Source organism: Ascoidea rubescens (assembly GCF_001661345.1).
Source record: "Ascoidea rubescens DSM 1968 unplaced genomic scaffold ASCRUscaffold_9, whole genome shotgun sequence".
NCBI lineage: Eukaryota > Fungi > Ascomycota > Saccharomycetes > Ascoideales > Ascoideaceae > Ascoidea > Ascoidea rubescens.
Window position 1 is genome coordinate 138,494 of NW_017962921.1, and position 12,078 is coordinate 150,571.

Consider the following 12,078-nt stretch of genomic DNA (forward strand, 5'->3'; position numbering starts at 1 on the left):
ATTATTCCAATTATTGATATCAAGAGTATATGACTACTGTTTAGCTTTCGCCAAAATGTCGAGTTTTAGAATTTGTCATTAAAAATTTCTAAGTTATACAAAAAATCTGAAAAGTTTTTTTTCGTATTTGGTAAAAAATAGGTTAAATTTTTTTTTGGGGACGCTTCAAAAGAATTAATTTTTACGTAAATTAATTTAGGCACAAATTAATTCATGTTCAAATTAATTCACGTATAAATTAATTTTTACTGGACTCAAATTTCGCTCCAAGTGGCAACGGCATATAGTTTCATTTACGAGAATCAGCAGGTTGCGAATTCACAGGGACGGCACCTTTAAAGCTGGTCACATGTAAGTCAAGCCAAAGCGGGACTTTGTAACTGTTTTTTCTCCTGATGAGTGAAAGTGTATGCTCCATACCTGCTTATAACAAAGTTGTTGCTTTGCTTGCGAGAGATGTCCCAACCCAAACAATTCATAGCAACTGTTGCTATGAATTCACAAATTTCAATAACCATGTTGTTCAAAAGCAATGATTCGATAACACGAACACAAAGAATCACTGCAAAGTGATCGAAAATGCAAATAAATCTGGTTTGAACCATATTAGTGACCTATTATATCGCTTACGTACCAAACAAGGACTTTGTGTCTCTTAGTTTCTTTCTTCAGTTATCTCACAGATCGAAAGCAAGCAGAAATAGTTCTTCGTCCACCTTATATACACACCCTTACACCTCACAAACCTGGCTGTATCTCATTCAATTGAAAAGATAGTGGGATAATGCAGGAAAGACAGAAATCTGGGAGTCCACGTGTATTAAGCAGAACTTTCCCAGAAGCAGCAGGGCCGGCAACAACCCAAATTGTAGTTTTCTTGTTTTTAAGGGTGCCGCACAGCTATTAAACAGAGGAACCACCGCAGATCTTAGCAGAAGACCAATCAGCGTTGAGGAAGTAGACTAGGTAGCAAAAGCGCTCTCAGTACCTTCACCAGAAGCACCACAAGAACCAGAAGCTTAAGCTTATTGGTATCACTTCTACTCAGCAACAGTGGCACTGGTCCACTGGCGACAACCAGATCTTTAAATCAAATCTCAAATAGCTCCATCCGCAGTTCGGACACAGTGTTTCGGAAAAGTGTTGCAAAATATGCACGTACATGCTCATGTATACACTTGCATATGCACATGCACATATAAACTAACTGCAACCACTTGTTGTCGTCACACATCAAACTACTCGGACTATCACGTGTTAGAGCCACAGTGATGGTAAGTTTTGATATGCGTATGATTGCAGTGTACACAGTATGCTTTGAAAACCAGTCCCGGTGCTTATTAGTATATTATATAAGAGTATTATGTAATCTATTACTCAGTGAAAAACTCTAATTACATTTTAAAGGAATAATTTGTTATCAATAATGACATTCTTATCAACTGAACTTGAAATCCACCACAGCTCCTGATGAGCAGCATTTCTTTTTCTTCAGCTTACTTGTTCTTTATATTCTTGTGTTGAGGTGTTCTTTTTTAGGTTTCTCTTTGCTCCATTAACCATTCAAGCTAACCACCATCAATAATGTCAGGAAAATTCACTCCAAAAGTTCCTGTTAAGTTAGAGAAACCAAAAGATGATCCCTTTACTTCCAAAGACTTGTTAAAATTCGACGGAATTCAATCTGATAAGATCTATGTTGCAATTAAAAGAGTAGTATTTGATGTTTCTAAAAACCCTAAGGCCTATGGCTCAGGAAAGGGATATCATTGTTTTGTTGGAAAGGATGCCTCAAGAGGTTTAGGTAAATCCTCATTATCTGCTGAAGATAATGATCCTAAAATTAGTTATAAGTTTGATGATTTAAATGAAAAGGAAACAAAAGTTTTAAATGATTGGTACACTTATTTTGAAAAAAGGTATAATATAGTTGGAAAAGTTATTGATCTTGATTAGATAAAAAAGAATGAAAACACAAAACAAAAAAGACAAAAAAAAGACAATAAAATAAAATAAAATAAAATAAAATAAAATAAAATAAAATAAATATAAAACAAACAAACAAAAAATACTCAATCAATCAATACAAAAAACAAACTATAAATTTATAAATCATTTCTAAAATTTCCAAAATAATATAAGCAAATTGTATTCCAACAGGTTAAATTAATTATTAGTTAATTCAAATTGTTTTTTCTTTTTCTCAGTATTAATTTTATTTTTAATTTTATTTTTGATTTTAATTTTAGATTTGATTTTAATCGATATTTTCCCCGATTAATTCAAATGTGTATAAACCCAAAGTTGTTATCATGTTTATCCAATTCCAAAATTGGATTGAATTCACCACTATTTTACCATCTGTTATTATTGTTGTACCTTCAGTATTTGTATTTAAATTGTTATTTGATAAACTTGTACATATTATATTATTATTAAAACTATCGGCATTGGGTGTGGAAATTGATATTATAGATGTTACCGTAGTAGTTATGATATTCTGAGTGTCAGTATTAGTGCTAGTGGTTGTATTTGACCACCAACCCCAGAGTATTAATTCGTTTCCAATTTCGTTTCTATTTACTAGCATTAAATGAGTATAAACAGCAATGATTATACATGGTGAGAACAAATATAGGATTTGTAAAGTTCTGCTGGCTTTTTTCGAATTTTTTTTTTTTTTCGGTATTTCGTCATTAGAGCTATTGTTATTATTATTGTTATTATTGTTATTATTATTGTTGATTTTGTTATTACTATTGTCGATGCTTTTATTATTATTGTCGATGTTATTATTATTTTGATCATTATTATTACTCTTTTCACTACTTTCATTATTATTGTGATTATTATAGACATTTTTAATTCCAGGAATAATTCTTGTGGCAGCATAAAAAACAGCTATTCTATATGCTAGGTTGAATAGTATTGGTAGAGTTAGATACGTTATTGCATTGATGAAGAATTTGACTATTGAGGAGAATGAGTTTTTCAAATTTAGAGATTTTACGAAATGGATAAATTTTCTGAAAAAGTTGTTATTCGAGATTAGATTTAGATTATTGTTAAAGTTGTCATTTAAATTTTTAAAACTGGTGTTGATGTTTATGTTTGTGAGAATGTTATTTAAATTATTGAAATTCAAGTTATTAAAGTTTTTTTTCTTGTTTCTTGAGTAATATAAATCTAGTTCATTTCTGAGGTTGATGGTGGTTAAATTGATTAGATTTGTGAATTCAGAAGAAGCAATTTGACTTAATTCCGGGAAGGTTTCGTAGATGCATTTGACAATATAGGCAAAGATTAGACAACTTTCAATAGTCGAGCCATTTTTGGTCATGATACCAAACAAACCTAAACCTAGACAATAGGTTATTACTGAGCCTAATAGAGTAGCGGAAAATAAGCCAATTTTTAGATTTGGAATGATAAAGATGTTGTAAAGAAAATAAAAGGAGATTGTAAGGATAATGGCAGAGGATAATAGAGAGATAATGGCCCAGAAATCCGATTTTTTTTTGATTAGATATTTAAAGGATTTTCCTATTGATTGAATTAGTAGGAGTGAACATAAACCTTCCAAGATGGTGAATAAAGGAGTTGAATTTTTCAAGAAATAAAACCAGGGGGCAATGATTGTTGTTGTGAGGTTTAATATTTGGTTGTAATTGATTTGGAAGGAGTTTGTATAATAATGAATGATTGTTATATTGCTATTATTGGTAGTATTAGTGATGTTGTTGATATTGTTGATATTGCTGATATTGCTGATGTTGGTTGATTGAGTATTAAAAAAGGTTAATAAGAAGGTTAATAAACTTGGTAAAAATAGGTGTTGTAGATAGTACAAATAGGATAGGATTTTTAATCTTTTATAATTTTTTGATATCAATCTTAGCAGAGTTAGTAAGAAATATAATATAAAGGTTATAAAGCTGTAAGTTAGACCACAAGTTGTCCCACCAATTTCGAAGGCCAAGGGAATGGTCAAAATGATTAAGATCAAATAAAACGTTGCTAGTATTATTCTTATAATTCGTTTAATATTATTTAGAGATAGTTTGTTTTTTGGGCGATTTATTGGCTGGGTTTTGTTGATAAGAGTGGTGGATATGGGGGTATTGAAAGCAGTACGAGTGTCATTCTGAGGAATATTCAGTCTGTTATTATGCTTGAGCTGTGAGGTCTCAGAGCGAGCCATTTGAAGTGTTGCTTTGTGAATTGGTTGTTGGTGGATAGTTCTGTGATTGGATATCTGGCTGTTGAACTGGTTGAAGCCTATGGAGTTGGAACTGGAGCTGGCTGGAGGCTCAGGGTGGTTCATTGTGGAAATGAGAGGAATAGCAGTGGTTCCTGATCAATTGTAGATTCAATGTGTTGCAATAGAGCCAGAGAAAGACGACAAGCAGCAGAAATAAGATTGTTTGATTGGAATCTCTGATGTTGATCCCTTTAAAAAGTCCAACGATGAGCGAGAAAGCAGCAGAGGAGTTCTTGATTTGTGGATCAGCAGTGGCAGTGGCTCGTCGACAGCACTTCTTTGCTACTTGTGGGGCCTGGATTTGCTGTGGTTCTGGTACCTGTGTATCTTTTTCTTCTTCTTCTCCTTCTTCTTCCTCTTCTCTTTTGTTGTTTCTTCTTCCTCTTCAAATTTTTGCTTCGTCGCTCGTGCGATCCGTGTTCCGGCTGCGTTTCGCTCGTTTTTCGTCGCTGACCGGACTGAATTTGGGCGTTTAGCGAAAAAACAAACGCTGTTTGGCGCGTCTCGCCTGCAAAACGCACACGAGCCCTGGTTCGTTTTCGGTAGACGACGTAAGTTATGCGACTTTCGCCGAACTCCGCAGCGAACAAGCAGATGAAACTGGATCTTCTCCAGAGGAAGCCCTCCCTATATATAAGAAAGTGCCTCTCTCTGCACCGATTCAGGTGAATCAGCTTGCAATCAGCTTGCAATCTACTTGAAATCCACCACAGACTCCAGACAGCAATGACAGGCACACTTGAAAGACCTCTAGAGCTTGCCCCTAAGGCATCTGTTCTCCAGCGTCTCGACACCCAGCTCATCGATCCTTCGTGTTCCAAATCCAGCACTCTCTTGACGTTGAACAGCATCTCCAACTACGGCTCCATGTTGAAGAAGTTCTGCAAAAACTTGTCCAAATCCACCTTCAGAATCGAGTTGAACACCATCTTGATTGTCACCAAGGCTAGAGACAACTCCCTTATCTCGCTCACCAAGGAATTGGCTCTTCACTTGCTCACACACTACCCCAACATTGTTGTCTACATCGACTCCAACTTATCCACCTCCAAGACCTGCCAGTTGAACAACTTCTCTCGCTTAAAGTATTGGGATAAGCAATTGGTTTTAACCAACCCCAAACTATTCGATTTGGTCATCACTCTCGGTGGCGATGGTACTATTTTGTTTGTCTCGAGTTTGTTCCAGAATTTCGTTCCCCCAATCATCGGCTTCTCCTTGGGCTCCTTGGGCTTTTTAACCAACTTTCAATTCAACACCTATCCAACCTTGTTCCAATACCTATCCACAAACAAAATCATCAAGACAAATCTACGATTACGATTGGAATGCTCGGTTTATGATCAGCACCATCATTTAGTTATGCAAAAGATCGTTCTAAACGAAATCACCATTGACAGAGGCCCTACTCCCTATATTTGCAACTTGGAACTATATGGTAACAACTCGCTAATAACCATAGCTCAAGCTGATGGGTTATGTATTGCCACTCCCACTGGCTCGACTGCTTATTCCTTATCTGCTGGTGGTTCTTTGGTTCACCCCGAAGTTAACGCCATTAGCGTGACCCCCATTTGCCCCCATACTCTATCCTTCAGACCAATAGTCTTGCCTGATAATATGACTATCAAAGTCAACAGCTCGCCAGAAAGCAGAAACAATGCATATCTAGCCTTTGATGGTAAGGCTAGATATGAGTTGAATAAAAAAAGCTATGTGATCATCAAGACTTCTCCTTACTATTTCCCAACTGTTATCCATTCGAATAACGAATATTTTGACAGCGTTAGTGAAAATTTACATTGGAATGTTAGAAAAAAACAAAAACCTCTATCTCCCAGCGTTATAAATGACATCGATACCGATATTCAAAATGAATTGCAAAATCAAATTCAAACCGAGTTAGAAAAGCAAATTCAAAATCAGTTGGGAAGTCAAATTCAAACTGAAAGTAGAAATGAATTAGCAAACCAATTAGAAAAACAATTGCAAAATGAAAATAAAAACGATATTCTTATCGATTACATGAATGATGTAAATCACCCCGATTCATATAGTCATACTGATTCCAATCTCATTAGCGATAACGAAACTTCTCAGTCAAGTGAATCTCCCTCAATTGAAACTTCGTATGAGATTAAACCAACGAGATTAGATAGCGAATTTAACTTGAAATTAAAGGCTTTATCTTTAAATAATAATAATAATAATAATAATAATAATAATAATAATAATAATAACAACAACATTAATTATCACCACGGCTTTACAAATAATAAATAAGAGTCTGGAAAATACAAATCAAATGATAGATAATAGATGATAGACTAATTTTTTTAGTAAAATGTATATTGATCTATATATAAGTTTAATAATTTTTTAATTTGTTATAAGTGAATATGGTTGTGAATATGGTTTTGAATACGGTTATGATTTTGAATAGGAATATAATTAAGTATCTATATATAATGTTAATTAGTCTTATTGATCCATAAATCATGTAATTTGATAACTTCGGGAAGGAAAATTTCTTCAATTTCAAAATTATTTTTGATTTGATCGTCAGTTAATCTAAACCATTTTTCTTGAGCCTTGAATGATTCAACTGATTCAATTGATTCGTCGCTATTATTATCACTGACGTTTTTATCAATTTGATTGGATTCATTGGATGACTTTGATACAAATACCACCTCTTTTTTCCTTGTTTGCAATAAGTTTCCAATGACCAAGTTGTGATTGTATCTTTTTAATGCCAACTTGGCTTTATTGATTAAAATATTCTGATCTGTTTCTAGTTTAAAACTGATAATTAACGAGTTGTTACTCCAATCATCAACGATTCTTTTCAAGAACTTTGGCACAGGATCTAGGTTTATAATGAGCTGACCATTGGAGGACAAATTGTTCACCGAAGATTGAATCTTATGTTGAGGCAACTTTGATACAGGAATGAAGAAATCGGATACTGCTGCTGCTAAATAAATCAATGATTTAGAGCCATAGGTATTCAAAGTGGTTGAGATGGATTTTAGTGTAAAAAGATACTGGTTAACAGTGGTGAAAGGTATGATTAGGAGGGAGTTTGAGTCTTTAATCTTTTGGTAATCTAGTAAGATTTTATACATTTTATCGTTATGGTCGTCGTTGATTTCGATTTTGTTGTCAATTGAGTTGATTTTCATATAATCCAAGAAATGTAGATTGTGAGAAAAGTGTCTGGAGTAAGGCAAAAGAGAAAACTCTCTATATAGAAAGATCACAGCATAACCATTTTTCAATAATATCTCAGCAGAAGTAGAGCCTCTGGTTCCTGCACTGAAATTATCGATGAATCTGACAGTATTGTTTTCCAAAGGCACAGTTGTGCCACCGCTGGTAATCAAAGCTATCTTCTTGAAAGTGTTTGCTTTGTGGTATTGCAAAAAGTCCTTGACCTTTGATACAACTTCGTGGATATACGTGGGAGGAGTATTTTTTGTAAAGTAGTCATTATCATCGACCTCCTTAGCGACAGGAAAATCAGGTATTGATCTGTCAATAGCTTTGTTGGGATCAGGAACTGAGGTATGAATATCTTCGCTATTCATCTTGGAGAAAGGTCTTTGTCGTCACCATAAACAGAATATGAATAAAACAAAAGAAAAAAAAGTAGGAGCATTACACACATCAATCGCATATTCTCTTCATCTTGAAAAAACAGTTTTCTTTAAACGAAATGAAAAAAAATCGTTGCAAAGAACATATTCGGGAGAAGAGCTTGCAGAAACGGGGCAAACAGAAGAAAAAAACGGCATAGCGCCTACAGAAACCTCGTGGAATCAGGATCTGACTCTAGATGTGATTTCATTTCCTCTGAACATCAGCAAATTATCGAAAGGTCATTAAAAGCCTTAGCAGATGTGGCCTGAGCTCGAGACCCAGCGCCTGAGAGCTGAAAACAGTGCACAGCGAGAGCACACAAAGAACGCTGTCCTGACTCATGGTCCTCTTGAGAGCGATACGCAATTTGGGGCCTGCTTTCCGGCCGTTACTGCCGGCTACGGCAATTATTCGTAACATGACGGTATCACACGGAACGTGTTGTGTTTTGTTTTTTTTACGGCTGGTTTTATCGCAGACAATTCCTCGGTTGTTCGCTTAAGCTCCTACCGTTTTCCCAATTCCGCTCCCAATTCCGCGCTCGTTTCGCTAAAGCCCACTTGGTCCCAAAAACGTAACTTGGCGCGTTTACCCTGCTTTTTTTTCAAAAAGCAGCAAAACGAAAAATTTTCTGTGCTGTTCTTCCTTTCTCCTTTCTTCTGTTTCTTCAACAAAATGCATTTACTTAAGTTGGGTCGATTCAATACTGTTTTTTTTGACTATTTGACTATATATCGTCCTCAATGTGTCACAGTGCAAAGAGTAAATTAATCTTTCCCTTTTCCTGTAGGTTTTGATTGTTCTAGTTGAAATTTGCACATTTATATAGAAATCCGAGCTGTTTGGTTTTTTTTCGTTTTGTAGAAATTCAAATAAAACACTCGATTTCTGTGACTCACCAGGAAAGATATATTGATGTTGCTCTAATCTTGCGACTTTCACTGTCATTTTTTTCTCCAAGGAAGTATTTTTAGAATCAGCACTCCAGCTGCTTTCACACTTGGTGCAGTCCAAATTAGATTCATCGTCTATTTCCGAATCGAGCACTGTCTTCTAGAAGCCCTCCCTCTGCTTCAAACAATAGCTGGCGATCTGGAGCTGGCAAAGCCTGCTGTGTTTCGATATTGCATTGCACTGTGCTGTATTGTGTTTCCTCTCCTTCTCGCTTCGTGCTTTCTGCTGACAATAGTGATCAAAGCTAATTTTACTCACCCAGCTTCTCCAAACCTAATCCCGATCCTGTAGCGAGTTTATCCTCCACTATGAGCTCTTTTAGCCAATAAACTAAAATAGTGCCTCGTATTATTATTTTAAGCCTATCCTCTTGGACTATGGATAAGTACCTAAAGGTCTCTCCAGGTATTAAAATTCACTGTTCCTTTCACTGATCCGTTTAATTTGGTCACTTTTGTCAAGTTTATTCATCAGCTTTCCTCTTTTTCGGTTTTATTTAGGTCGTTTTTTTGCATTATTGTTTTATTTTTGGTTTTTGTTTAACTCCATCTCTCGTTGTGCATTTCATTTCATTTTAAACTCCCTTTCTCAGATTCTGGTTATTTGATTATTAATTCCTTTTTGTTCACAAACTAAAGTTCTATACACCTCATACTGCCTGGGGCAAACACCTCACAATCTAATTCCTCTTCCTCTCCTATCCCCATTGGCCATTTCGCCTTCGCTATTACGAGATAGCTTTGCTGATAATCGTTTTACTTACTTAATCTTATCCATTTTTGTAGCAATTCTATCCAGTATCCTTCACCATACTTTTTTCCCATTTCTTTTTTTGCTTTTAAGCTCACTCATTTTAGCGAAATTCAAATCAAAATCTTGGGTGGGTGCAAACAAAAAAATTGACCTACATTAAATAATAAAAACAAAAAAAACGAAAAAAAAACAAAAAAAAAACAAAAAAACAAAAATGTAATTCAGGAAAAACCACTGTTTTTTTATTTATATCTTTATCAATTCACCCATTTATTCCAAATTTCATAAACATAACTTCTTTTGACCCCTATTACTATCAGTAGTTTATCTTTTCTATTCTTGGAATATATCCTCCAACCTTTATCATCTTGTAAACTGAAAAACACCAATAAAACTACTTTCAATAATTAGAAATACAACCAGATTAAATTTTAAAATAAATAGTTTAAATCTTTTTTATTCTAATTATAGATATAAAATTTTTTTTTGAACAAGAGACTTCTTTTTTTGAATATCTTTTTGAATATTTACTTTTCTTATTTTAAAATAATTCTATCAACTGTTCCCATTATTTTTATTATAATATTTATAATATTTATTATTCTACCCTTAAGGATACACCTCTCTCACATTATATCATTAACACACTATCAAATTATCATATCACCCACAATAATTTATTAATACTCTAATAACATTAGAGTTGAAGAAGGTTATTGTATAACTCAATATACGTTACGCTATTCATTTTAGTAATATCAATACTACTCTTCTCTTTTGTTCTTTTCTCTTCTCTTCTCTTCCCATTTTATAAAACTAACTAAAAAAAAAAATAAAGTACATATAAAATAGGTTTTATTTGTTAATAATACATTAAATATACCAGTTTCATTATATACCATTACTAAATTTAAACATTTTGCAATATTAATTTAACAACTACTTGATTCCAAATTCAGCTCAAAATATTTTATCTCCAGTTAATAATTTTAAGTTAGATAACTAATACAGTTATTTATCACAAAAAATAACAACAATCAAAGAAAAGTTTAAACAAAAAATAGATCATAGATAATATATTAATTGAATATTATTTTTATTCTTAAATTAATATTTTAATAATATAAGGGTAAATAATCTTACTTTTAATTTTTTCTTTAATTATAATTTTAATTTTAAATTCATGGGATATCAACAAATCATATCAACCAATTTACAATAACGTATCATCAAAGCAATATTCTAGAATCAGGTTTTTCAGCTTTCAAGTATATTTAGCATAAATTAAGATCTAATTTGTACTACTGTTTGTCCCTAAAGCATTAAGATTTCATTTAAACGCTTTTGATATGATTATTATATAAATTAAACTAATTTTCTCGTCTTAATCTGTTTAGTAGTATCTCAATCTCTTTTCTTTTTTCTTTTTTCTTTCTTTCTTTCTTTAAAACGAATCATCATCTGTTACTCCAAACAAAGTAATAAAAGGCAGACATCATTCGCTTGGAAAAAATCTCTTTTTGTTTTGTTAATTAAAAATAATACAACTAAAACTTTTACGGTAATATTTAGGATTATAATTTTATTATTGATCTAAAAAGAAAAATATTCAAAACTCAATTAGTTGTTCTCAAAACAGAAGTGAAGTTAAAGTAAATATCTTTTGATACAAGAAACGAAACCAAACGAAGAAACGAAAAACAGTCTACATCAAGTATTGTTGCAATCTCATTACCTATTAATTTTTTTTTCTCCAGTTCCAAAAAAGTTATCAGAAGTCAAAATTAAGGATTTATAATTATAATTATAACATATTATATTATATCATATCAGGTTGTATTAAATTTTATTTTATTTTATTCTATTTTATTTTATTCTATTTTATTTTATTCTATTTTATTTTATTCTATTTTATTTCAATTTAATTCAACTCTACTCAACCTTATCCAACTTTATTTAACTTTATCCAATTTTATTCAAGTTCATTCAATTTATCATATTTATCATTTATCATTTATCATATTTTATCAAAATTCTTCATAAAACTACAACTGGAATTATTAATCGAACAGAAAAATTTAATCTGCTTTCTTTAAATTTTAATTGGGTTAATAATAATTACATTACACAAATGTCTAATTCAAATTCAGATAGCCAAGGTCATCTTGAAGAGTTGAGAAGCCAATCATTAGGATGGGTCTGCACAATTTGCAAACATTCATACTTACAAGATCCATTAATAAATACAGATGTCCATTGTTCTCATTGTCAAGAAGGATTTTGCGGTCATGTTGAGTATATTAAACATTTTTATAGAGCAAGTGATGGCACATTCAAAGTATCGTGGTCTAAAAACCATCATAGTACCAATATTAATTATTTTCTAAATTAACAACAAAGACCTGGGGTTTTATATGACATTTCAACAAACCAATTCAACATACAACAAGATAGTTAACCAACATCAT

At 32.8% G+C, this 12,078-nt stretch overlaps 5 protein-coding genes across 5 annotated transcripts; 2 read left to right on the top strand and 3 right to left on the bottom strand.

Moving 5' to 3' along the window:
• Window positions 1-255: 255 nt before the first annotated feature.
• Window positions 256-735, bottom strand: ASCRUDRAFT_76578 (uncharacterized protein). The gene has a single exon (XM_020193529.1). The coding sequence runs from the start codon at window positions 603-605 to the stop codon at window positions 357-359; it is 249 nt and encodes an 82-aa protein (XP_020046361.1). The 5' UTR covers window positions 606-735; the 3' UTR covers window positions 256-356.
• A 715-nt stretch (window positions 736-1,450) lies between these two features.
• On the top strand, window positions 1,451-2,008 carry ASCRUDRAFT_76580 (putative progesterone binding protein). Its single transcript, XM_020193530.1, has one exon. It carries the CDS (start codon window positions 1,585-1,587, stop codon window positions 1,954-1,956), a length of 372 nt encoding a protein of 123 aa, XP_020046362.1. The 5' UTR covers window positions 1,451-1,584; the 3' UTR covers window positions 1,957-2,008.
• A 19-nt stretch (window positions 2,009-2,027) lies between these two features.
• On the bottom strand, window positions 2,028-4,201 carry ICE2 (Ice2p; the record flags this gene model as incomplete). The annotated part of the gene is made up of 3 exons (XM_020191233.1): window positions 2,028-2,414; window positions 2,538-2,970; window positions 3,094-4,201. 3 exons carry the CDS (start codon window positions 4,199-4,201, stop codon window positions 2,258-2,260), a joined length of 1,698 nt encoding a protein of 565 aa, XP_020046363.1. The 3' UTR covers window positions 2,028-2,257.
• Window positions 4,202-5,131: 930 nt separating this feature from the next.
• ASCRUDRAFT_21667 (ATP-NAD kinase) lies at window positions 5,132-6,097 on the top strand (the record flags this gene model as incomplete). Its single annotated transcript, XM_020189701.1, has 1 exon — window positions 5,132-6,097. A coding segment is annotated over one exon (966 nt), but the record flags the coding sequence as incomplete, so codon positions are not given.
• A 432-nt stretch (window positions 6,098-6,529) lies between these two features.
• On the bottom strand, window positions 6,530-7,851 carry CAB2 (phosphopantothenate--cysteine ligase CAB2; the record flags this gene model as incomplete). Its single annotated transcript, XM_020191234.1, has 2 exons — window positions 6,530-6,852; window positions 6,904-7,851. 2 exons carry the CDS (start codon window positions 7,849-7,851, stop codon window positions 6,733-6,735), a joined length of 1,068 nt encoding a protein of 355 aa, XP_020046365.1. The 3' UTR covers window positions 6,530-6,732.
• Between the last annotated feature and the right edge of the window lie 4,227 nt (window positions 7,852-12,078).